General features: G+C 45.3%; 1 protein-coding gene across 1 annotated transcript in view; it reads right to left on the bottom strand.

Moving 5' to 3' along the window:
* The window catches only part of LOC310922088 (connector enhancer of kinase suppressor of ras 2-like), a gene marked incomplete at its 5' end in the record, with an annotated part of 327,314 nt that overhangs the window by 136,494 nt on the left and 163,721 nt on the right, over positions 1 to 27,099 (bottom strand). Inside the window, 2 exons of the mRNA XM_083882408.1 lie at positions 4,231 to 4,318; positions 11,958 to 12,160. Coding sequence (XP_083738534.1) covers positions 4,231 to 4,318; positions 11,958 to 12,160 — 291 coding nt within the window. The remainder of the gene's footprint in view (positions 1 to 4,230; positions 4,319 to 11,957; positions 12,161 to 27,099) is intronic.

Below are 27,099 nucleotides of genomic sequence, written 5' to 3'. Positions count from 1 at the left end.
ATCAGATCAGAGGCAGTGAAAAACATCATTCAGTATGTCTACACTGCTGACCTCCTTTGCCCAGCTGACTGTACCAGCATTGCATCATTGCTTCTCACACCATCACAGCTTCTCATCTTTGAGCAAGAATGGAAGCGCCTGGCTACAGAGGAAGCCAGCAAGCATCGACAAGTGGGTGATCCATTTTACTCCATCCAGCCTGACATGTTAACTGGGCATGGAGCATACACTTCATCTACTGTGCAGTTCACCTATCCTGTCAAAATGCATCAATTGGCTCAATCGCTGGCTCTCAGAGCCATGCTGCTTGTCCCAGATAAGAAAAAATCATCACCTTACTCTTCAATAAAACAAGGAGCCACTGAACCTTATGGACAATTTATAGACAGATTGGCAGCTGCTTTGAAAGATGCAACAGATTTGACATCAGATGTGCAAGACCATCTGTTTCATTCTCTAGCTTTTGAAAATGCCAATTCATGTACCAGAACCATTCCAGCCACACTTCCTCAGGGAAGCCCTGTCAATGAAATGTTAGTGAGAGCAACTCGAGCAGAACAAAATAGTCAGAATGCAGCATTCATGGCAACCATGCACAATGTAATCAAACACCAAGGACACATCATTGCTGCTGCTTTGACGAACAATTAGAGCATCAGGGACTGACAGTTGCACCAGAGGAAATACAGCAATCAGTCCCTTGGAAATATTTAGGCTGGCTGATCACAGATGCCCAGATTCGTCCCCAGAAAATTACCTTGCATGACAACATCACCACTTTGCATGATGCTCAGAAACTTTTTGGAGACCTGCAATGGTTTCAAACCATTGTAGACATTACCAATGATGATTTGCAACTGAGAGTCTTTGCTGGGAGTTAGCTCAGCTCTCTCAGTCTCTTATCAGTTCCTGGTTCTTCTCTGGGTTTTTTCAGTCCAGAGCAGGTTTAAACAGTCCTAAGAAAAAGGAAAAAAAAAGTCTAGGAAGCTTTTTTGCCCCAGCTGGCTAGACTAGCTTAAAGGAAAAAAAAAAAACCTCTCTGGCCGCTGTCCATGCATTTGATGAACACACAGTCTAAGGACGAAGAAAAAGTGCAGAGGAGTGAATAGTTTTTCAAAACAAGCTGCCCGCTTCTTCTTTCTCTGCTTGCTTTCAGAACCAGTCTTGATGGTGCAGAACACACAGAACAGATGATTGAGGATACAAGCATTATAGTCACCCTAAGACATGCCCACTTGCCATTGTCTTTCAATGGCAAAAGAAAAAGGGGGAGAACCGATCTGACAAAAAATTCGATTCTGCAGCAATCGTGATTGAGTGGGTGTTTCTGCTCGTGCAACCAAAGTGTCGTGTCATGAGCAGAACAAATGCATTTGCAGCATTGATAAGAAAAGGCAGAGACAGAATTGTAGAAACAGATGGGAAAGAACCAGCAGACATCAGCATTCCCGTGAAAGATGAAGACTTGGAATGGCTGTTGAGTCACTCAGTTGCATTGCAAGAAGCGTTGTTGGGTTTTGCAGGTGTGGTTCACAACAAGCAGCCAAAAGGTCCAATGTGGCATCTGATCAGGCGCCACTGAGGGTTGGAAAGGCCTTTGTGTTCACTGAAACCAGTGGAAGGCAGGACAGTGTTTACAGATGCTGGTCGAAGAACAAAAAAGGCTGTGTGTGTTTGGCAGCCACAAGGAGAATGGCTGCAACATGTAATTAAGGGTGAAGCAGGAGATACACTTCAAACCCTTGAGCTGAAAGCCGTGTATTGGGCTTTGCAGACTTGGAACAAGGAACCACTCAATGTTGTGTCAGATTCTTTGTATGTGGCCAGAGTTGTGCAGAGAATCGAAGATGAACTCCTCAGGCAAACCCAGAATCAACGCCTTGGAGAACTGTTTTTGCAACTGAGAAGTGTGTTAAACCAACGTCATCATGTCTTCTGTGTTATGCACATCCGAAGCCATCAGTGCAACAGAGGTTTGGGAGAAGGCAACGCAGGAGCTGATGCTGCAGTCAGCTGTGTTGTCCACGTTCCTCCTCAGAACAAGTTTGAAAAGGCTCACAACAGCCATGAAACATTCCATCAAAATGCACGAGCCTTGCACCAACAATTTCAGATTCCTTTGAGTGATGCACAAGGGATTGTGCATGCCTGCCCTCAATTTAGTCATTATGGGCCCGGACTGAGGCTTGGCACAAACCCAAAGGGACTGAAAGCTTTAGAATTGTGGCAGATGGATGTAACTCATGTTCCAGAGTTTGGAAGGTTGAAATACGTCCATGTCACTGTTGATACCTATTCTAAATTCATTTGGGCAACAGCACAGCCAGGGGAAAAAGTTTTGCATGTAGAAAGATATCTGTCTGTTTGTTTTGCAGTCATGGGTGTGCCTGTGGAAATCAAAACTGACAATGGTCCAGCCTATGTCAGTCAGCGAATTGCCAGATTTATGCAGAAATGGGGAGTGAAGCATACCACAGGGATCCCTCATTCTCCCACAGGTCAAGCTATTGTAGAAAAAGCAAACTGCACCCTGAAAGAATATCTTGCAAAACAAAAACAGACTGATGACATTGATGTAGTTAGTAGATTGTCAAAAGTATTATTTACCTTAAATTATTTATGTCTAGCAGAAGGTCGAGAAGAACCTGTGGTCGTGATACATCATCACGCAATAAAAGAGGGAAGGCCACAGGTAATTCCAGGACTTAATGTTTATTATAAAAACATGCGTACGGGTGAGTGGCAAGGACCAAGTCAAGTGTTGTTTAATGGTTGAGGATACATGTGTGTGTCCACAGAAGCTGGTCCTGTCTGGGTGCCGAATTGATTTACCCATGTGTGTCCTCTGGCAAGAATACCATCGGACAGTGAAAACGATACAGATGACAACGACCTACCTGGAACACCTTCTGACAATCCTGAGCCTGATCAAAATTAATATTATAGCGCATGAAATAAGTAGTTTGTATAATTATATTTATAAAAGTTAAGTTATTTTAAGTTAAGTAAGTTAAAGATAAGTAAATTAAGTTTTAAGATAATAAGATAATAAATTTTAAGTAATAAGTACTGTGAATTGTATCATGATACACTTCAGCATTCTCTTTTAGGTTCTTTAATTGTTTAAGCATTTCATAATTACTATTGTTAAGAGTTTTGTTCTAAAAATGTATCAAAGGATATCACTCTAGATAAAGCCAGGTCCTGGCCACACCTTGACTTTAACTAGAGGAGATGTGATCATCAACAGACCCAGATGTTTCTGCACCAAAAAACTAAACACAAGTCACTTGGACTTGACAATTTGACTTTATAAATATGACAGCTGGACCAGCTTTTGCAGTGAATTGGGGAGCCTTGCTTGAGAAAGGATACCCAGGTCTTCACTGGGAAAAGAGTTTTTCGGCTGTTGCAGAATCGGGGAAAATGAGACTGCATTTTAGTAATTGGCAATCATTCAAATTTACATGTATTGTTGTTGTTGACAGTTGTTAACTGTTTGTCATTTAGGAAAGACTGTAGTTGTTGATACTCCTTTTGACAGGTAGATCAATTCATTTGTTTTTGCTGGTTGAATCAAATACTTGATCCATTTTGGAATCATTCTTTTCATTGTTATTATAGTTATATTAATAGTTTTGCCCTGTGTGTTAAAATATGTGCAAAATGCAATTAGTCGTGCCTTTGACTCAGTCTGGGTAGTTCAAAAAGAAAAAGGGGGATGTGTTATGGATTTCCTCAAGGAAGGAGGACATGATTTATATTCAGATCTTGAACTACCCTAGCTGACGCCTGACCTGAGGCCTTGTTGAGGCCTTGAAGCCTGTGACGCAGGAAAAATTACTTGGTAAAGTTGTGGCGCAGTTAGAATTAGATGTTAAGGTGTCAGGGAAAAATAATGGGGTGTTGAAGGTCACTGAATAGAGTTGTTAATAGGCACGTGTTAGCCATCTTAAAAGTAAACTAAATAATGTGTGTTTGCATTCTTTCCTCTTCTGTGTGCCAATGAAAAAGCAATCGAATTTGTAAACCGTGTAGAAATGTACATAAACCGCCATTCTGCACGAAATAAAGGAAGGACGTAGTGGTAACCATAGTGGTCGGACCTGCATTGCTTCTGTCCAATCCTCTTTTATATTAGAGGTATCCCTGGCAACACTGTAGTTATTTTTACTATTGCAGTTTTTAAGCAGTGATGTGAAAGGACTCAGAGCAGAGAGTCACTCCTACCTGTTGCACAATGGTTGTTAGTTCCAGGCACAGTTGAACAATGTTGTTTTTCAGCAGTGAATATTCTGTCACGCTGACAAACGGAGACCTGGAGCAGAGGAAGGACAGGTTTATGCAGCATTAGGGACCACAATTTACACTACAGGCAGATATATGTAATTCAGGAATCAGTTCTACAGCATAGAAATGCCAAATCATTTTAATGTCCAGCAGCAAGTCACACGACTTTTGTAATATACACTTTGAAACAAGAAAAAATGCTGGCAGGATGTAAACTGGATTTTGGCCAGAACATCAGAAGTTCTCGTTCTTATGAAGAGTAGAAATGGGAGCTTTCAAATAACCATTAGCAGCCCCGATTTTCTTTGTACTGCTTATTAAAAAGATGGCATTTGTGGTATGGCATCACTCCTCAGCAGCAATCTACACCTTAATTCAGAGAGCACAGTAATGCTTACTTAGTCACAGCTTCCTGCACACTTAGATTCTCTTCAGGCTTTCCAAATTCTGGCTGAATCTGACCCCGTTTGAATTTATAGGAACCGACAAGGTCATAGCCAGAGAGAATATAACTGCTGGCATTAGGTTAGGAAGATGTCACCAGGATTATACAAACCCTGTAAAGGAGGGTGATTCACTGTGATTTCTAAGGTGCCATTTATACATTCTAGAACATTCAGATTCCAGATAAAGCTATTCACTGCTTGTTGTGGTTTGAAAGCAAAACGAATGAGAGGCTCCAAGTCAGAGATATAATTTAATAAGAAGAAATGTAAGAAGGTAAAAATAATAAAAAAAAAAATGCAGTAACACAAAGGACCACTGACAGAGTCAGAATACAACCTGAGCAGGATGGTGGAAGCAGTCCAGGTGAGGTGCTCTTCCTGAAGCAGTGATCCTGTAGAAAGGTCTGGTAGCTCTGGTCCTCTGGGAATCCAGTAGGTAAGGGCTGCTTGCACTGTCCCACATACCAGCTTATATCCAGGTGAGAATGCTTGGCTCCTCCCCCTGGGCAGAGCATCTCACAATGGGATGAGGAGTTGTGAAGTGGGTCCTTGATGGCCCATTAAACAGAGATAACTCCTGGAGGGAGTTACCTGTGAGTCATGGGCCAGGCGTTGATGGGCCATTAGCAGAAGACACCCCAAAGGCAGGGGCTTGGGAAAACACTAGCCCACCTGTTTTCAACAGTTCATGAAGATGGTGATAGAATAAATACTTTGTGTACATCCTACACTGCAACCCAGGACATAATCCACCCCTTATTCTATTACCATCTACATCATATCCAAATCAATACATTCTTACAAAGATATGCATACACATAGAGAATAAAATGTTACACACTGTTCTCACTTAAAATTAAGTCTCCCTGTGGTACACAATGGGTTTCCCCATCTGTCTGCATTACCCACCAAGTGTGACCAGGTCCTTGAGCAAAGACAATCCCACAGATGGGTCTGCCTTTTCCTGAGGCGGGATTAATCCAAACAGTCTTCCCTAAAATGCCTTTCATATGTACTGCAGGGACTTTATCTCCATCCACTGTGTGCAAGAGTTCAGACGGGGCAGGACCACCTCGATTGATAGACCCTCGGGTGTTGACCATCCAAGTAGCTTTGGCTAAGTTCATTTCCCAATTCTTGAAGGTCCCCCCGCCAAATGCCTTCAGGGCAGTCTTTAGTAGTCCATTGCACCGTTCAACTTTTCCGGCAGCTGGTGCGTGATAAGGAATGTGATATATCCATTCAATACCATGTGCTCTGGCCCAGGTGTTTATAAGGCTGTTTTTGAAATGGGTCCCATTGTCCGACTCAATTCTCTCAGGGGTGCCGTGTCTCCACAGGACTTGTTTTTCCAGGCCCAGGATGGTGTTCCGGGCAGTGGCATGAGGCACAGGGTAGGTTTCCAGCCATCCGGTGGTGGCTTCCACCATGGTCCGCACGTAGCGCTTTCCTTGGCAGGTTTGGGGAAGGGTGACGTAGTCAATTTGCCAGGCTTCCCCATACCTGTACTTCAGCCATCGTCCACCATACCACAAAGGCTTCACTCGCTTGGCCTGTTTGATTGCAGCACAGGTCTCACAGTTGTGGATGACCTGTGAGATGCTGTCCATAGTAAGGTCCACCCCTCGGTCACGGGCCCATCGGTATGTCGCATCTCTTTCCTGATGACCAGAGGCATCATGGGCCCAACGAGCTAGGAACAGTTCTCCCTTGTGCTGCCAGTCTAGATCCACCTGTGATACTTTCACTTTGGCAGCTTTGTCCACCTGCTCGTTGTTGCGATGCTCCTCATTAGCCCAGCTCTTGGGTACGTGCGCGTCCACATGTCGAACCTTCACGGTCAGTCTCTCTACTCGGGCCGCGATGTCCTGCCAAATGTCAGCGGCCCAGATGGATTTTCCTCTGCGCTGCCAGTTGGCCTTTTTCCAGAGCTTCAGCCATCCCCACAGAGCATTAGCTACCATCCATGAGTCAGTGTAGAGATAGAGTCTTGGCCATTTCTCTTGTTCAGCAATATCCAAAGCCAGCTGGACAGCTTTAAGCTCTGCAACCTGATTCGACCCACCTTGTCCCTCGGTAGCCTGTGCAACTTGTCGTGTGGGGCTCCAAACTGCAGCTTTCCATTTCTGGTTAGCGCCTACAATTCGGCAGGAGCCATCAGTGAAGAGAGCGTATCGTCTTTCAGTCTCTGGTAGCTCATTATATGGTGGGGCTTCCTCGGCACGTGTTACTTGCTTTTCTTCTTCTTCAGACGATAATCCAAAATTCTCACCTTCCGGCCAGTTTGTTATAACTTCCAGAATCCCAGGGCGATTTGGGTTTCCAATACGGGTGCGCTGTGTGTTGAGAGCAATCCATTTGCTCCATGTGGTGTCAGTGGCGTGATGCGTGGAGGGAACCTTTCCCTTAAACATCCACCCCAGCACTGGTAATCGGGGTGCCAGAAGCAGCTGTGTTTCAGTACCAATCACTTCTGTGGCAGCTAGAACTCCTTCATAGGCCGCCACGATCTCCTTCTCCGTGGGAGTGTAGTTGGCTTCGGAGCCTCTGTAACTTCGGCTCCAGAATCCCAATGGTCGGCCTCGAGTCTCCCCAGGCACCTTCTGCCACAGGCTCCAGGACAGACCGTTGTTCCCGGCTGCAGAGTAAAGCACATTCTTCACATCTGTTCCTGTCCTGACTGGGCCAAGGGCTACTGCGTGAGCAATCTCTTGTTTGATCTGAACAAAGGCTTGTTGCTGTTCAGGGCCCCAGTGGAAATCATTCTTCTTGCGGGTAACCAGATAGAGAGGGCTCACAATCTGACTGTTCTCAGGAATGTGCAACCTCCAGAAGCCTATGGCACCTAGGAAAGCTTGTGTTTCCTTCTTGTTGGTAGGTGGGGACATTGCAGTGATCTTGTTTATTATCTCTGTGGGGATTTGGTGATGTCCATCTTGCCACTTGACTCCCAGGAACTGGATTTCTTGAGCCAGTCCCTTAACCTTACTTCGTTTAATGGCAAAACCAGCTTTCAACAGAATTTGGATAATCTTTTCTCCTTTCTTGAAGACCTCCCCTGGGGTGTTCCTCCATACGATGATGTCGTCAATGTACTGCAGATGTTCCGGAGCCTCACCCTTCTCCAGTGCAGCCTGGATCAGCCCATGGCAGATGGTGGGGCTGTGTTTCCACCCCTGGGGCAGTCGGTTCCAGGTGTACTGCACGCCCCTCCAGGTGAAAGCAAACTGGGGCCTTAACTGTGCTGCCAAAGGAATGGAGAAGAAGGCATTGGCAATGTCAATGGTCACATACCACTTTGCTGCCTTGGACTCCAGCTCATATTGAAGCTCTAACATGTCTGGTATGGCAGCGCTCAGTGGTGGCGTGACTTCATTCAGAGCATGGTAATCCACCGTCAGTCTCCATTCTCCACTGGACTTACGCACAGGCCATATTGGGCTGTTGAAAGGTGAATGAGTCTTACTGACCACCCCTTGGCTCTCCAGTTTACGAATCATCTCATGTATGGGAATCACAGAGTCTCTGTCAGTGCGGTATTGGCGGCGGTGTACTGTTGTTGTGGCAGTTGGTACCTGTTGTTCTTCGACTCTCAGCAGTCCCACAGCAGAGGGGTCATCTGAGAAACCAGGCAAAGTATTCAACTGTCCGATGTTTTCTTTCTCAACTGCGGATATCCCAAAAGCCCAACGATATCCCTTCGGGTCTTTGAAATATCCATTCCTGAGATAGTCTATGCCGGGAATGCATGGGGCCTCTGGGCCAGTCGCGATGGGGTGTTTTTGCCACTCGTTCCCAGTTAAACTCACTTCAGCCTCTAATACAGTCAGTTCCTGGGACCCTCCTGTCACCCCAGAAATAGAGATGGATTCTGTTCCTACATACCTTGATGGCATCATGGTACATTGGGCCCCAGTGTCAACCAACGCCGTATATTCTTGTGGGTCAGATGTGCCAGGCCATCGGATCCACACAGTCCAGTAGATCCGATTGTCCCTTTCCTCTTCCTGGCTAGAGGCAAGGCCCCTCTATTCCTGGTCATGGCATATATTGTTCTCCTCCTGTACGTATATTTCTGAGGTCCCTTCCAGAGGATCAGTCGTATCATAATTCCTGTACCGTCTGGAGTTCTGAGAGACTGGGGCAACCTTGATTCTAGATGGGCTTCTTGTGGTAGGTGTTCCTCTTTTCAGTTCACGTACCCGGGCTGCTAAGGAGGAGGTGGGTTTTCCATCCCACTTCTTCATGTTTCCTCCATGCTCTCGAAGAAAAGACCAGAGGTTACCCCGTGGTGTGTATCCTCTCTCCCTGGCTGGGGGACACCTGCTCCTAATGGCAGAGACTCTCGTCGGCTCTGGTGAGATATGGTAAATTTCTTCCTTAAGTTCTTTTAATTTCTGATGGCCTTCTTCAATCAAGCTCTGGACTTGCTCAGCCAGTCTTGTTTCCACAGATGAGACATGGGTGCGAACTGGGGCGGTGACAGTGTCCTCATAAATTCTTAATTTATTAGCCAAGACACCCACCTTGTCCTCACCTTCCCTCCATTGCAGTGTTGCCAGGTAACGTGAGTACATCTCTGGTCCAAGCCGTGCAAATCTCAACCACATCCGTGATGTGCACTGGACATCATCTGGGCTTTTAGGAAATCTCTCGTCTTCTGAAAAAATGATCTCCAGCACAGCCAATTCCCTCAGGCGTTGGATACCTTGTTCTATTGTGCTCCATTTGCCTTGGTGCACTTGGAGGTCTTCTTTATAAAGGTGTCTGTCTTTCACACTTGTTAGCAGTCGCTGCCAGAGGCTGAGAGGTTCTTGGGTTTTCCCAATCCCCTGGTCAATGACCACATCCCGGGACAGCGATCCCAGTTGCCTGGCCTCAATTCCATCCAGAAGGGTGTCATTGGCTGCAGCGTCCCAGATGCGAAACAGTCAGGTCAGGATGGACTCGTTGGTCTGGCGGGTGAATTCCCTTCGCAGGTCACGCAACTCACCCAGGGATAGAGAGCGAGTGATGATCTCTATCTCTGTCTCCTCTGCTGGCTGCGAAGGTCCTGCTGCATCCTCGTCAGTCACTACGTGGACTGATTTGCTCCTTGACTTCTTTTTCTGAGTGGTGGCAACTGCTACTGTTTTAGGTGGTTCCAGTTCAGTGACGGTTTGTGTGGAGATGCTGACAGCACCTTTGGTTCCTTTCTCCTCTTTGACAGTCTGTGTAGATGTGGACACTGTTGCCTCACTTTTGGCTTCTTTCTCCTCTCCAATGGTCTGTGTAGATGAGGACACTGTTGCCTTGCCTTTGGTTCCCTTCTCCTCTGCGATGGTCTGTGTAGACGTGGACACTGTTGATTCACTTTTGGCTTCTTTCTCCTCTGCGATGGTCTGTGTAGATGAGGACACTGTTGCCTTGCCTTTGGTTCTCTTCTTCTTCGTGATGGTCCGTGTAGATGCTGTTGTTTTGCTTCTCTTTCCCTCTTCCTCTTCCTTAAGAACACGCTGTATCACACCAGGTAGTGTTTTGATCCGAAGCATGGTGCAGAAAAAACAAAGGGCTGTGCAGGGAAGACAAAGCAGGACTAACAACAACATCATACTGTCCTTGGTATCAAGAGGATACTCAATATTTTCAAAAACTGCTGTGTTATGCCTGAAAAGCTGGAAAAAATCATTCTTTACTCCTCCCCACAGGGGCTGGGTAAGATTGTTGAGGCCCCTGATGTAGCATCCTAGACCGGAAAACGAATCCAAAACTGGGTATATATTTTGAATGCTGTTCATTGCCTTGGAGTTTATCAAGCAATGGACATAATAGACCAATAAGGCAATTTTAGTACCATACCCTGGTCTATGCAGGAGCATTAAGACTGGCAGATAGTGCCCCATGTGTGGAAAAATATAGAGAGATAGGTATAAGACACATGTAAGCATGTTGAGCATCATAGCAAACAGGTGTCTTCTCCAATACAAAACTGTAGTTCTGACTTTTCTCAGTGCCTCGTGCCCCACGTTGGGCACCAAAAAATGTTGTGGTTTGAAAGCAAAACGAATGAGAGGCTCCAAGTCAGAGATATAATTTAATAAGAAGAAAGGTAAAAAGGTAAAAATAAAAATAAAAAAATAAATGCAATAACACAAAGGACCACTGACAGAGTCAAAATACAACCTGAGCAGGATGGTGGAAGCAGTCCAGGTGAGGTGCTCTTCCTGAAGCAGTGATCCTGTAGAAAGGTCTGGTAGCTCTGCTCCTCTGGGGATCCAATAGGTAAGTGGTGCTTGCACTGTCCCACATACCAGCTTATATCCAGGTGAGAATGCTTGGCTCCTCCCCCTGGGCAGAGCATCTCACAATGGGATGAGGAGTTGTGAAGTGGGTCCTTGATGGCCCATTAAACAGAGATAACTCCTGGAGGGAGTTACCTGTGAGTCATGGGCCAGGCGTTGATGGGCCATTAGCAGAAGACACCCCAAAGGCAGGGGCTTGAGAAAACACTAGCCCACCTGGTTTCAACAGTTCATGAAGATGGTGATAGAATAAATACTTTGTGTACATCCTACACTGCAACCCAGGACACTGCTATAACTACAAAGAAAAACAAGCTAATGTTTGTTTTTTCCAAGCAAGAAAAATGCTGGTTTATGTTTTGGTTTCTGTCTTGCCAAAGTCACAGAGATACTTTTAATCAAATTCTCAGTTCATAAATGTAAAACACCAGTGGCTGCTTGTTGAGCATTACCCATCACACGTGTACCTAACACATCCAGCCTACTCCTGATAAATAAGAATATTTCATTTTCAGACTAAGAAAGCACTATTATTTATTTTGAACATTCTTGATTTGCTCAACTCCAGCTTTTCTGTCTTTTTGATGGCTGAAAGACAGCTCAAACTCCACAAGCTTTCCTTCCTTGCCCTTCATGCTGAAATTTCTGATGATGTTACCAGTTGTGGCAGTGAGAATAGCACAGAAATATTCATTTCACACAAAATCCAACTGAAAGAATCTCAAAAGGTATCTAGAGCAAATTTTAACACTCTCCTGACAGAGAAGGGTACTAAATTTTGCTTCCAATATTTCACAAATTTCTAAAAATTTAGAGCTAGAATTCCAGACTTGCCATTTTAATATTAGAATAAAAGAGCACAAGAGGCAAAGAAAGAACAAATACAGAACTCCCCAAAGAATTATTCTCATGCACAATGGATTGAGGAACAGTTAATTACCTGTCCAGCCAGGCGAGTAAGTTCTTGGCAGCACCAATCAGGTCGACTACAGAGGTAAGAAAATCATTTGGCAGTCGTCTGGAGGCTCTGCCATCGTAATGGCCACTCCTCCTCCTACCTGTTATAAAGTTCTGAAGGTTTTTGGTTGAGGCATTCAGCTTGTGACACAGAGTTCTCAGGTTTTCAGTCTCCAGACCATAATTCTGAGGGAAAGAAGAAGATTGATAGAGTGTGTGGTCAACTACATGAACCAAAATGTGATGAGAAATATCCTGGATTGCCTTGACTGATGGGGTGGTTGTGGGTACCCAGGTTGAGATGAAACAGGAATATTCGGGTTGGGACACACGGGATGCACCCAGTCTGGGACACAGCCTCTGCTGCCACCGGCACTTACAGTCCAACACAACTCACATGGGTTCAGCCACGTTCCTGAGGGAAAGGCAAAAAGGATCCCACGTGTTGAGTCTCCAGGTCTGTTCCATTCTCAGGAAGTGAGCTGAGGGAGTGCAGTATCCCCTCTCTGCTGTGGCCCATGGGTGTCTGTCATCTCAGTCTGCAGCAGTTCCACTGCACTGGATCCCAGTGCCTGGAATTCCTTCACCTGAGCAGAACATCCCCTTCCCCTGCCCTGTGAATCAGGAATTAAGTGGAACGTGGCTTTTCTGGGAGGCTTTCACAGGAACAGCCTCTCCTGAATCCTGCTGCTGCTGGAGAGCAGCTGTCCCACGTGGATTGGAACACGGGAACATCAAACCAGATCAGAGCAAAGGCTCCTGCTCCCCACAGCTGCTCAGGGAAGAGTGAGCAGAGAACATGTAGGAACAGTTGCTCGTGGCTCAGAGACTCCAGCCAGTGACAGGGTTTCATATTTAAGAGTTCTGAGTGGATTTTTGTCCATCGTTCTAGCTCTGATGGCGGGAGAAGGGTTGAATCTAACTGAAGGTTTCCAAACACAAGTCCCTTTCCCCTTTATCCACATTCCTTCATCCATGTCTCTGTCCTTTTATCACCAGGCCTATTGCCCACTTAGATCCAGATAACAAGCACAAAGATAGTTCAAATCCATTAAATAACTCAAATTCACACAGAAAGTCTCAAACATGCTGAACTGAACACAGATTTCTTGCAGCTCCCACAGGATGTAGGACATGAAGGATTTAATAAGCATTCAAACAAAATCAACTCTCAGAGTCTGAATTGATAGCCTACTGTTAATTTCAACTATGCTTATATTAGAAGACAACTGATCATGAATATCACACATTAATATTTTTGCCTAAACTTCTTCCTCAAAGCAGAGAATAAAGAATTGAAAAGAATACACTTCTTGACAGATGCTAACATGGATATTTGTACTAGAAATCATAATTTTGAACTCCAGAAAAGGGAAATATACTGAGCAATGACAAGACTATAAACTGAGGTTGTATGGAAAGCAAACAAAGCACAAACACTTGGCGAAGTGGTTTGGACCTCTGACAGCTGGTACTGGGGACAGTGCCTTCCCTGCCAACCATTCTCCCTTTCAAAGTTCACTCTCAGAAATAAATCAAGGCCTTGCCTCCAGCTTGCAGGGAAATCTGAGAAATGAAACACTTTGCTACCTTAGCTGACTGCAAAGAATTAGACTTAAATAGCAGGGAGATAATTAATTTCATTGTTAGGCCTGTATCACAGCTAAAATATCGTGGCAGGGGCTGGACCATCCAGTTCAAGACCAAATTTCTACAGACGACAAAAAAACTCTCTTCAACTTTTTTCCCAGAACAAATGTGTCGTGCTTAGCAACAGTGTCACCAAAGAAAGTCATTCTCTTTTGGAAAAGTTTAAAGAGCAAGCTGTATGCAATATTAGTGTGTCATCTGTTTAATATCACATCTAATCTTTTATTAAAGCACTGAAGGAATTCCCTCCCCTGCTCTATTTTCCTCTCGACTTCCACTCATGCCAAGATGATGACTAAGTGGATGCACTGGGATGCCTTTTCCAGCTCTCAACCAGCTGGGCAGGGCCTGGTTTCCCCTCAGAACAGGTTTCATTCTGCACACTCAGCAACACATTACAAGGATGATAAACTAGATCCTCCTGGTTGTTTATTCCTGTGGAAAGAAGCAGAAAAAACCCTCTCCCAATAACTTGTTATTGCATAAAAGCTCTGGAAACATGTCACTTTGCTTTTAAGAGGAGTTAAGCAGGAAAGGACACAGTTTGATCACTGAATCTATAAATACCAGAGAATATTTTAGATCCCAGCAAGTGTAATCAGCCAGAGAGATCTTCTCCAGTCACTGGAAAACACAGAGGACTGAGCAGGAAATGTGTGTGAGGAAATCCACCTAGTGAACAAGTTCTTTGCTTTATCTTGAAGCTTATTGCTTACATGCCAATGACAACCTCAATTAGTGTCAATATAAAATTTAAAATACAGTAGAAGATAGATAAAATATACCCATAAAGATAATCAGAAGATGAAAGGAAATTTTTCAGCACAGTCAAAGCGCTGGTGCAAGTTAGTGGTTTACCTGAGACTGAGAGGGGCACAATAAAGGGGAAAATATAAAACTATCATGAAAGTGACATTAAATCAATGCCTTTGTAGAAGACAGAGACATTGAGTTGTTCTAGATTTAAGCATGACTAAATCCAAGATTTTAATTTTTAAATCAAACAACTGTAATCAACTACCAAATGGGAAAAACATGCTTACAAATAAACCTTGAGAGTATCCCTGCGTCCTGATGCTCTGATGCCACCAAATCCCACTGTAGCAGCATATTAGGAGAGAACTGAAGGAAGTTGTGGCTTCTTTTGGGCTTCCAGAGTCAGCAACCAAAGCAATGGGGAATGGAGGAGATTGTTCCAGAGGAGAAAAGAAACAGGAAGTGGGTATCCCCCAAAATTTAAACTGCATCAATTGTAATTCAGTGGACATGTTTGAAAACAAAGAATTGTAGTTTCTGGCAATGAAATCCAGATTCTAATTCCTGTAGGCACCTCATGTCCATGGTGTAACTGAGTCTCAGAGCTGCCAGACTAAATCATTATCACAGCTGCCAGGCCAGACTTCAGCCTTCACAGCCACACATGATGAAGCTGTGCTTGCAGTGACACTTCTTAGTGAGGTGTGCAGCTGATTTGGGTGGAAGGATAACTCTGCTGGCTGCCTGCAGAACACAGCTCTTAAATTCAGATATTTCCCCTCTGATTTTCCCATTTCCAGACTCTCCTAGTTCCCCTCGCCTTTGGGGTCTGAGCTGCTGTGCTGGTGGCTGGGGTTATTGGAGGTGATGAGGGAACAGATCCCCCCAGGGCTTTCACACTTGATCAGGTTTTCTGAAGCACAGAAAACAGGTGCCTGTTGTCAGAAACGACAAAATTCAGGTGACAGGAGAAAATGTGGGGTTTTTTTCTGAGCAACCTGAAGCAGACTCTTGTTTTTCCTAGTGCAGAGAAGATACAGTGTAAGAGGGAAGTTGTTGGATACTTCCTATAGTTAAAATTGAAATTTGGGAAACTGAAATATAGGAAATCTGCCTCCAAACAGATATTTCCTCTTTTTAATGTCATAAACCCAAAATGCAGAAATAGCTTAACACACTGGATGAATTAGGGGAGAACCTACAAAGGAATCCCCTAATAACAAAACCTCTACCACCCCTCCCCCAGCCCTGGGTTTGGGAAGGAATTTCTCGAACAAAGTGGAAAAAAAACGGTTTATTGACAAATGAAAAAAACACCCCCTGACACAAGGGAAAAAAAAAAAGCAAGCTCAGGTTACTGTGAGGGGGAGGGCGCAGAGCTTCTTTCGCGGGCCCCAGAGATCCTCAGACTTCTCAAGTCAGGTCAGATCCGGTGCCGGTCCAAAACTTCAAAAGGGGGGGGGGGGGGGGGAAGGGGAAAAGAAAGGGAAAAGAAAAAAAACGGAAACAGTGAAAAACAAGCAGCGTAAAGGAAAAAAACAGAGGTGAGCAAAGCGAAGCCAAGCAGCCGAGAGAGAGAGCGAGTGCCAGCCGAGCCCACAGCAAAAAAAGTCCCCGCCCCCTCCCCAAAAGTGGGGGGGGGATGGGACAGCTGTTAGACATAACAAGGTAGTCCACGATATGGGATAGGAGGCACCGTCAACCCAGAACACACACATTCACCATGAACCTTCCTGCCCTGTACCTGTCACAATTCCAGCTAAAAACTCTGCCTGTTTTGTACATTCTGGTTTGAAGTTCCATTTTTAAATTACTGAGCAAATTCTGTATCCATCTGACAGTATAAGATCTGAGCTTTTTACATATTCAAAGGAGTGGAATGAAAAAAAAACTTCAGGTATGGCTTCAGGTGTTCTCATACCTTACTACAGGTAAGCAATAACATCATAAAGGAGGATTTTATGCTAATAAAGCAATCTGGGAGAATTTTAGCTACTAAAATCAAATAAGCCAAATTATTGCAGCCAAGATAAAAATAACGAATATAATGGAGAAGAAAAAGCCAAGTGCTAATCAGTTTTTGGTAAACACCAGCACCTGAAGATCAAAAGCTAAGCATGAAATACCTACAGTTTATGAAGAGTTTATTTCTTCTGTAGAAACCCCCCCAGCATTTTTTCTTACAGGTAGAGCAATAATGAAATTGTTTTGCTGTAATGTGACATACAGAGATAGAAATAATGTCTGCACATTGAATTTTAATTGGCACAGGATGTAATTTTAGCTAAACAGTTTATATGGCATAAGTAATGACTTTAACTTAACTTAAAAACAGATTTATTTTTAATTATAGTATTTTTCTTCATGTTATCATTCGTGTGAGTAGTCAGTGTAATATATATATAAAAATATATGTATAAATATATCAACACATGGGTGCACACACAGCTTTTTGTATAGGTGATACTTTGTTACAATTTTCACTGAATATTAAAGAGCAGAGCAGGAGAATATAATGAATCTAAAAGGGCAGAGCAGGAGATCTGACTCAGGTGAAAGGAAACAACACTGACTGAAATTTGACACTGGCCAGTAGATCCTCAGCTAGCTCTGATTCCTGGCAGTGCCAGGGGCCGTTCCTGAATCTGCCCGCAGACTCGGGTAACGGTGCAGAACAAGGCTGTTCTTCAACGGCAACAGGTGTTGCAGTGTCTAGGTTTTAGAGCAAGGATCAGAGAAGGCTCTTTTTCATATGGTTTCTCAGAGATCTTTATTCCCCAAGAGGAAGAGATGGAAAAGAGGTCAAACAAAGCCCACGCCCACTTTTAAACCAGAGGGTAGAGGGCATGAGACAGGAAGGTGATTGTCCCCAGGCTGGACTGACAGGTAATTTTCTATAACATAGGGCAGGGTCAGGGGGAAGATGGACAGCTGACTGAAGCTTCCAGAGCAAAGGTGGGGTCAGGAGAGATGGACAGAGGGACAGGGGAGGAGATACTTTGGATGGTACCTGATTGATTGGGGGGAGAAGCAGGAATGAACCATTGGGATACATAACTCCAAAACAACTTAACAAAACCCACCACCACAATTCCCCCTTTTTTGTTTAATTTGAAACAAAAGGAGAGAAAGAACTAACTCTTCAAACTCCTGTCTGTGGCCCCTCCCACTATCTTTCAACCACAGCCACAGTGAATTTAGAAGGAGACGATTTTTTGACTCTCTTAGCTAGAACTCCCTTTAGCACCTTAAAGGCTAGGGAAATCAAAACGATAATGAGAAAAACTATCAGAATATCTTTTACAACTGATGACATCCGTCCTGGCAACCCCCGGTCTCTAAAGATGTTTCTCAGCCAGTCTCCTGATTCCTGCTAAATTTCCTCAACCATGTTCTTCATTTCTTGGATGGAATTGAGGATGCTCTGGCCTCCGCTGGATAAATTGAAACAAGGCATACTTTTGAAGTCTTCACGCTCCTGCTCATCCCCTACCAACTGAGTTAGCAGGAACAAAAACCACAGGAGTCCTGGCCTCATCCTGGGGAATAGGATGTCTAAAAATAACATATACATATAAGTAGGAAAACAACATTTAAAACTCATCAGAAGAACCTATTAAACACTCTGGATCAGGGAAAACACAGGATTTGGGTTCCCCACTTTCTTTGTGTTGTCTCCGGGAGGAAGCAATGGCTACATCATTGGGTCAGGAAGGTGAAGATGGGGTTGCATTCAGGGCCTCTTTTTCCTTAGGTGAAACATAAGGTTTGACCCATTTTGTGGGACCCATTTCAAACCTGAGGGGGTGGACACGCAAGCATTACTGGACCCCAAGTGACTAAATCAAAGGGCCCCTGGACTTTCCAGGTCTCAGGGTCCTTCACCAGGACTGGTGGCCTCTCTTCAAACTTCGACCGCTGACTCTGTTTGAAGTGTCTGACATCAGGAGGGTTGAGATTTTCAAATGAACAGTTGAAAAAGTTCATAGTAAAAAGAGCATTACAAAGTCGTTGATGTGGACTGTTGATCTTGACATCCCCTCTCTGTTGTTCTAGGGTTTTCTTGAGAGTGTGATGGGTTCTTTTTATTACTGCCTGACTGGTGGGGGAGTAAGGGATACCCTTGCGATATTCAACCCCCCACTCCTGCAGGAAATTACTGAACTCCTTGGAGGCATAAGTTGGACTATTATTGGTTTTAATCACTTTGGGGATCCCCAACGTAGAGAAGGCCTGCACAAGGTGTTTCCGTGCATCAGTGGTCTTCTCCCCTGTGTGGGCTGAGGCATAAACTGCACCAGAGAAGGTATCAACTGACACGTGGACATATTTAAACTTCCCAAACTGGGGTATGTGAGTGACATCTGTCTGCCACACCTTGCAACTGCCAAGCAATCTCAGATTTACTCCTGATCCTAATGATGGTAGGGAGAACTTTTGACAGTTCAGACAGGTATCTATGATCGCCTTGGCCTGATCTTGCCTTAGATGGAATTGGCAGATCAGACCTGGAACATTTTGATGGAATCATTGACGGCTGAGTTTGGCCTGTTCAAAGATGTTAGGAAGGCCAGCCAGCTGCACAGGAGCAGCTAGGGCATCTGCTCTGTGGTTGCCCTCCGCAATGAAACCTGGAAGGTCTATGTGTGACCTTACATGCATTATGTAATAGGGTTGCTCTCGGTGGGAGACTAGATGGATTAGCTTCAAGACCAAATTAAAAAAAACTGGATTTGAAACCTCCTTGAGCACCGCATTCTCAGCTCTGGACACTACCCCTGCTACATAGGCTGAATCAGTAACGATGTTTATTGGTTCCGAGAACTTTTTAAAGACCCTGACTACTGCGGCCAACTCAGCAACCTGAGGGGAACCCCCAACTATCTCTACATCTGTCTCCCACTGCTGAGTATGAGGATCCTTCCATGTCATTTTTCGTGCTGCAACTCAAATCCTGCAGTGGTCAGAGCAGTAATAGTTTCCTCCAGTACCTGTGTGAGCATGTTGTCGGGGGCACACACCAGCACATCATCCATATAATGAAGGATGATGGCTTCCCCCACCTTGGCATGCACTGGGGACAGTATTTTGGCGATATACCACTGGCAAATAGTTGGACTGTTTTTCATCCCTTGTGGTAAAGCTTTCCAGTGGTTGTGCCTACAGGGAGCTTTCCTGTTGATGGAAGGTACATAGAAAGCAAACAGCAGGGCATCAGCTGGGTCTAGGCGAATTTGGAAGAAACAATCTTTGATGTCAAGGATGACCAGATTCCAATTTTGGGGGAGCATTGAAGGGGATGGCATATCTGGTTGAAGGGACCCCATGTCCTCAATGACTTCGTTAATTTTTCGCAGATTGTGGAGGAGGCGTCACCTGTCCTTCCCCAGCTTTTTGATGACAAACACCAGAGAATTCCATGGGCTGTTAGTTTCAACAATGTGGCCTTTAGCTAAATGCTCCTCCATGAGATCATTGAGCGCCTTGAATTTTTGTTTGTTCAGTGGCCACTGGTCCAGCCAAACCGGGATGTCCGTCAGCCAATTCAGTTTCTGGATGGGGTGCTCTTCAGTGGCCACAACTAAAAATCCCAGGGTTTTTCTGGAATCTGAAATTCAATCCCCCATTGGAACATGGCATCTCTTCCCCAGAGGGCATAACCAGAATCGACAACAAGCAGGCATAAAGAGGTCAATTTCCCATCCGGTCCCTCAGTCTGCGCAATGGTCTTTGATCTCATGGCCAATTTTGTCCCCCTGACACCTGAAACCTTGCCAGCCACGGGTTGCAGCTCCCAGTGTGATGGCCATTTGTGTAGTGGAATGAGTGTTACATCGGACCCTGTGTCCATCATTCCTTGCAACTTGACAAAGCCCCCTTCCTTCTTAAGTACACACCAGATCAAAGGCTTTTGTTCCCCCACAACCTCAGCCCAATAGACGAAAAGATCAATATCATCATGAGGTCTGGGTGCTGATGGCAGTAAATCGGGAATTGGAATAGGTTGCACTATAACTTGATCTTTAGGAAGGAAAAAGGGAGGATGGACACAACATGCCAAGAGAACGATTCCCTCTGGCTCTGATGGTAAAATGCCAGGAGTGATCTCAACCTCAGGGGGTGTGTGTTTTGTGTCCCCAACAACAAGGTACTCACTGTCAGTCCGGTGTTAGGTTGAAACCTGTTCAAGATCAAATGTTATTGTGTGCCAGTCCGGTAAAGAAAAGACCATGGAAGTAGTAAGTTCAAGCCTAAAAGGCTCGTATCTACTCTTCATGGTGATGAAACCTGAAGGTTTCTGAGGATCCAATATTTTTAAAGAATCACTCCCCCTCTCAACCTCCACAACCCAGTGACCTGTCCCATTTTTCTCATCACACAGGACAGGTTCACACTCCCCCTTTAGTTTTTTTGATGTTGGAGCAGGCCCTCCTTCTCCCCCTCCCGGTGTGTGTGATTTTTTTTTTTTTTTGAAAGGACAGAACCGCATTGTGTGTCCCTCCCTCCCACACTGGTGACATTTGACCCTCCCAGCCACTGGTGGTTGAGGTGGAAGGGTGGCTGGTGCTGCAGTCCAGCTTCTGAGCCCGGATCCTTTTCACTGAACTTCTGGGTCTACGATGGCTCACTTCGTACATGTCTCAATGAGGAGGTCCAGAGTTGGTGGTGGATCAACAGGAGGTCCCAAGATGATCCTCTTGCAAACTTCATTGGCATTGGTTTGCACCACCTCCAGGATCATCTTCTGTTGCAATTTCAGGTCCTTTATCTGACTGTCCACCACTGCACAAAGCCTGTCTATAAAATCTAGGAAGGGCTCAGAAGGAGACTGTTTAATAGCAATATAGCTTTGCCCAGCATCTTTGGTGGGCATAATTTGAAAAGCCTTTTTGGCAGCTTCTTTCATGCCTTGGAGAACAGGTTGAGGTATTCCCCCAGCTTGCGTGCTTGATCCCAATCCCCTTTGCCGCTTATATGATCTATTGCAATAGAATTGTTTTGTGCATCAACCGCGCATTCAGGGATTTGTAAAAGCTAAGGAAGGAGATCCCTGAGTAACCTCTTCCATGTCCTCTTTCACAGAATATATTTTGCGGGGGAGAGAAGGCATGAAAATAAGTCCCTGAGATCACTAGGAACCAACACATTTGTTATGGGTTAACACAGTTTGGTTTTTAGTTTAAGAGGAATATGGAATATTGCCCTGTCAGGACTTTGGAATTGTTTTGGAAAGGACAGGGACCTATCAGAAGCCAATTCTTAGCTACTGGCATATGGTTTGACCACTGAGAAAGCTGAATGTGACTTTGGGAAATACCCATATAAATCCTGAGTTTGTCCGAGCCAGTTCTTTTTCCTTTCAGCCGGATGGGCAAGTAATGTCATGTGGCAGACTGGGACTTGGCAGGCCCCACCACCCTGGCCGGGCAGCTGGGGCCAGGCCTGCCTGGGCTCTGAGGAACGGCCCTGGCTGGGCTGTGCCTCTGGGCCCCATCAGCTGCCAGCGGGGGCCAGGCAGGCCCCACTGGCCAGGCCCCTGATACCAGCTACAGGCCTGGCTGGGCCCGGGCCTACCCCGATTTAGACTGAAGGGTGGGCAAAAAAGGCATTTATGATCCTGTCTGGTTTTGATTCAGGACTGCCCGGGTGCTCTGATCTCTTATCTCTTGGCGTGAGTTCTTCCCCCTCCCCCTCCGTCATCACCAGCATAGCCTTGAAATCTAACACCATGAGCTGCAGCGAGAGAGAGAGTAAGACTGGGCAGATTTAACTCTTTCCTCATAGCACCGATCCTTCTCTGAGAGAAAGAATTGACACAAAGTGGTTGAAATGTAGAGAGCCAGCAAAAGAACTGAAAAAAGACTATTTGAAGAAGGGAGTGAGGAGTTGCCTCATTGGCTGAACTTCTCTGGTGAACTATGGAGAATGGACTATTTCCTGTAACTTATTAATACTGTTTGGGGAAATGTTGGTTCTAGTCAAAAGTTGTGGATGGTTATAATTGAGATTTAATTGAGAATTTTGAATAGAATAAGCCCTCCCACTCCTGGGGTAAAAAGAGGTCTCAGCCTTCGAGACAAAGACGATTTTAGAGAGAAAGTGATTTGAGGCCCTCGGCTCCTAGGGTAAAAGGAGGTCTATTTCTTTTGAGAAAGAGACAATTTTAGAGATAGAAGAAGAGAATCCTTGTTTTATACTAGAAGAAGCATTCTTAAATAGTACCCCAAATATGCTGAAAGACCCATGAGTAACCAGGGGAAAGGCTGCTAATGAGTAGGACTGCACAAATCTGCAAAAATTCCAAGTAGTTGCAGATTTGTGACACTGGGAGCCACCAGACTGCTTTGTTCTTGTGGCGAATGTCTCCCTGAGACTCTAGAAAAACTCCTCTCCCAAAGTGATAAAAGATTATGCTTAAATGATGCCTGTGACTGAAAATCACAGGTCATATCTCTCTATGTTGTTTGTGAGAAAGCGAACAGCTTGTAGGGGAGAAGTGTTTTGAAGTTTCATTTTTTAATTTTTTTTTAAATTCTTTTAGTCTGTGTTAATAAATATATTTGTTTATTTTTAAGTTTGAGCCTGCTTTGCTTCTTGTGATCATATCTCACAGAAGGAAAAGAGAGTAAACACTCAAACCACTACACTAAATTTGACAAACAGAATTTGATGAACATGAAACCACTACATTTTTTTAGCATTTCCGCCCAGTTTCAAACTTAAAACTAAAACATAATTTGATGAAAAAGTGGCCTTTAGCAAGCCTTTAAAAAATTCACTTTTCCGACCAAATTCTTTCTGAGCTCTGCAAAGCTCCTTTTAATTTTGGTATGAAAAAGGTTCCCATTTAGGATGGTTTGACCTACGATTGTATGTAAAAGGAGAAGCAAAAGAAATGGCCTCCGGTTCCGGGTTCAGGCCCCCGGGCCAGTCGCTTCCAGGTTCCGGACCGTGGGAACCGGAAGTGGTACCTTGGGAACCGGAAGTCAGAAGAGAGTGGGTAGAGCTACATGAAAAGAGGGATGAAACCTGGGTGGAGTTACCAAAGGGGGTGGAGATTTCTTGTGATGTCATTGAAGTGGATAAATGGGTGGAGCCAGAGGAGGGGTCAGGTTGACTGACACAGGGAGAGGAGCCAAAGGGGCTGACACAAAGGAAGGGGAGTTACCTGGGAGGTAGGAGGCAGGGAGAAAGGGATTGTGGGAAGAAGCACATGGTGGGGGCCAAGCCACATGGCCACCACCATTTTGTGTCCCCTGGGGGCCATTTTGGAGAGTGGAAAGCAAAGTAGATCCAACTTGGGGATTTTGAACTTGGACAAAGGGAATGGGTTGAGGATTTAGGGAAAAATCTTTGACAGCAGGCACCTTGCTGCCAGGGCAGGGGTGCTGAGAAGGCTTTGGGGAGGGGAGATTGAGACAAGGGTTTTGGGAAAGAGGGGCTTTGGGAAAAACTGAGGAACACTGGGTTGGTTGTTTCTTCATTTTCTCTGGGTCCTTTTCCCTCTCACTCACTCACCACAGCTTGGATTTTAACAAAGAATAGAAATCATCCCCAGAAGAGTTCCCTTTCTTGGTTAAAATTTGGTCAGTTTTGAACCCACAATATTCCAAAAAGCCACACTTTTAACATCCTTAGGTGACACACTCGGAAAATGAAGAAACAGCCAGTGTATAAACCTTTTAACAAACCTTGAGGAAAATGCATTTCTCCCACCACCAGGGAATTTACAACTTGGAGAAAAACTTCTAGGTGTTGTGCAGACAGCCTAGCACCCATCCTGCCTACACAACCACTGATCCTCCCTCCCTTGCAGTGAAATGACAAAACAAAGGCAAAAGAAGAACCCAGAGATCCTGTCCGGGGTATGCAGCCAGCTCAGCAGCTACATTGGCACCATGTGGCGTATCTGCCACATGCACTCTGTGCCCTCCCCTTCGGGGAAGACACCTGTACCCCTGCTTGCCGTGCGGTCAGGCACTTACCAAATTGATGGTCCTGGAAATAAAAGACTGCAGGGTCTATTATAAATGTATATTATAAAGTTGGCTTTTCACAAGATGTGTGCTATATGATTAATAACGTTGTGGTAAGGATATAGGATATAAGATTTTTTATTTCTGCTATTAGTAAAAAAAGATTAGGCAGAGTGGTAGTAGCTGATATAAGTATGCTTAAACTGTCTGTTTGGTTGGGATAACATCCAGTGAACATGTAAAGAAGACCCTGATAATGATATACCAACTATCAACATCTACCATCTGAAGAAAGTATGGACCAAGGCCCAAGCTGGAGGTGATAATGAAGACACAGCCATGAAGCACGCATGCTCTAAAAAGGCAGACCTAAGGAGGGACCATGCAAAACAGTTCCTGGAATATGGAAACTAGTTTATGGAAGAATATGAATATGCAACAGACTGATGCAATAGAAGGGATATTTAAAGAATGTTTCTGATATAGCAGGGGGTGGACTTGGCTAAAAGCCAAGTCACCCGGCCAGCTATACTTTGCTTTTTTTCTACCTCCTAAATGTCTTAATTTTTTATTAAACCTATTTCTTAAAATTTACCGAGAAAGTGAACCTTGTTTCTCACAGAGTCGGTCTCTGAAACCGAGAGAGACTCCTTCAGATGCTGAGGGGCTGCCTCTCCTTCCCCTGCCGGCCTGCCGTGATCAAAAAGCGGGCTGGCTGGGCAGAGTTGCTGACGTTCCACGAACTGTAAAAATCCTCGGTGCTGCAGGCTGCGGCGGCCGACGGTGTTCCTCCAGTGAGGCGGGCGGGCGGCAAGCGTCTTCCCCCGGGCGGCATGGGCGAGAGGCCAGCCAGTGTTGGCAAGCACGTGATAGACAGCCGACGCAGGCGGGCACGGGTGGCCCCGGCCCAGCAGCGCAGGCAGGCAGAGCATGTTCTCTTCACTGCATGCTGCTCGGACTAGGCAGGCACATGGCAGGGGCCCCCTGGGGCCGTGCACGGCCCCAGCTTGGCACGGACTCGGCACAAAGTCTCTCTCCTGGCAAGGCGGGGCAGCGTGCACGGTGGCTGTCTGACGTGGCCGGGCGGCGCAGCTCTCTCTCATGCACCCGGGGGCTCTTCTCCCAGCACTGCAGTTTCCTGACTTTCCCGCCACAATGGACGGCTTTCCAAGGCATAGATTCTTTCATCTGGGGTCTTATTGCCCCATGTTGGACACCAGCTGACACTGGCCAGTAGATCCTCAGCTAGCTCTGATTCCTGGCAGTGCCAGGGGCCGTTCCTGAATCTGCCTGCAGACTCGGGTAACGGTGCAGAACAAGGCTGTTCTTCAATGGCAACAGGTGTTGCAGTGTCTAGGTTTCGGAGCAAGGATCAGAGAAGGCTCTTTTTCATATGGTTTCTCAGAGATCTTTATTCCCCAAGAGGAGGGGATGGAAAAGAGGTCAAACAAAGCCCACGCTCACTTTTAAACCAGCGGGTAGAGGGCATGAGACAGGAAGGTGATTGTCCCCAGGCTGGACTGACAGGTAATTTTCTATAACATAGGGCAGGGTCAGGGGGAAGATGGACAGAGGGACAGGGGAGGAAATACCTTTGGACAGTACCTGATTGATCGGGGGAGTGAAGCATTGATTTAGAAGAATTAAGGGCTTTAGTTAAAATAGATATTGCTGAGGTAAGGTAGCTAAGCTTCCCTTTTGTTAACAGAAGCCGGATTGAAGGAACTGATAAATCGTGGGACCTGTCAAACTATCAATAGACTCCATGAATACAATACAATCATAAATCAAACAGTCCTGGAAAACCAGGATCCAGTTGTCACATAACACTAAAGGTTAAAAAGTCAGAGCTGAGGAAGACAATCTTTCTTCATCATTTTGGGACCCCACCCCATAAAAAAGACCGCCGACCCATTTCAAAGAACAAACTACACATGCTTAATGGCTTTTTGGCTAATTACCATATGAAGCAGGGAACGGGATGTACCAGAGTTATGAATATGCATTTGTGTTTTGAGTATTTAATACTCCTGTACATAAAAAGACCCTGTGATGATCTGTAAATTGCGCGTGTGTTTTTGGGAGCGATCCCGCACGCTGCCCGGCGTCGTAATAAACATACACTTTCTAACTTTAAACTGTTAGAGAGTCTTTGTCCGTCATAGTTGGATATTGGTATTAGACCAATATCCATATATTTTTAATAATTCATTTGGCGACCACGAAGGGACCTGCTCTTTCTGGTCACGGGGCCGGTGGCATCTAGGACCCCTCAGGGTGCCCACCCGGAGTTTTCGGGGGGAGGGCTCCTACAACCCTGCTGTCCACTCGGTGAAAGAATAGGACCTCCTGAACCTACGGACAAAAGGTATGTTTAAAGAAAAACATATTGAATGCAGGTACCTTTGAATAGAGGCAGCTTACAAGTCATAAGAGACGTCTTATGCAAAGCAGAGGCCTGACTGGGTTTTGGAATCTCTGCGGAGTGTTGTAATAGTTGTTGTGTTCCAGGTAAAGCTGGTCACTTGTTGGCTGCGTCCCGAGTGGGGGGGGCAGCGGCAGCACAGAGCCGCTGGTCTTGCTTTTAGGAGCTTAGTGGCTCCAATTTCAGTTTGTATTTTAAAGGTGCACCTTGGTAATCCATAATCTGAGAGGCTAGCCTGAATTTTGAGATGCCGAGAGTCCCGTCTTGGTCACAGTCTCACGCACCGGCTGTGTGTGTATTACGGAGGAATTTGTGTC

This window comes from Zosterops lateralis (assembly GCF_965231275.1).
Source record: "Zosterops lateralis genome assembly, chromosome: W".
Taxonomy (NCBI): domain Eukaryota; kingdom Metazoa; phylum Chordata; class Aves; order Passeriformes; family Zosteropidae; genus Zosterops; species Zosterops lateralis.
Note: the sequence above shows the minus strand (reverse complement) of the source record. Positions and strands in the feature narration are given on the sequence as shown.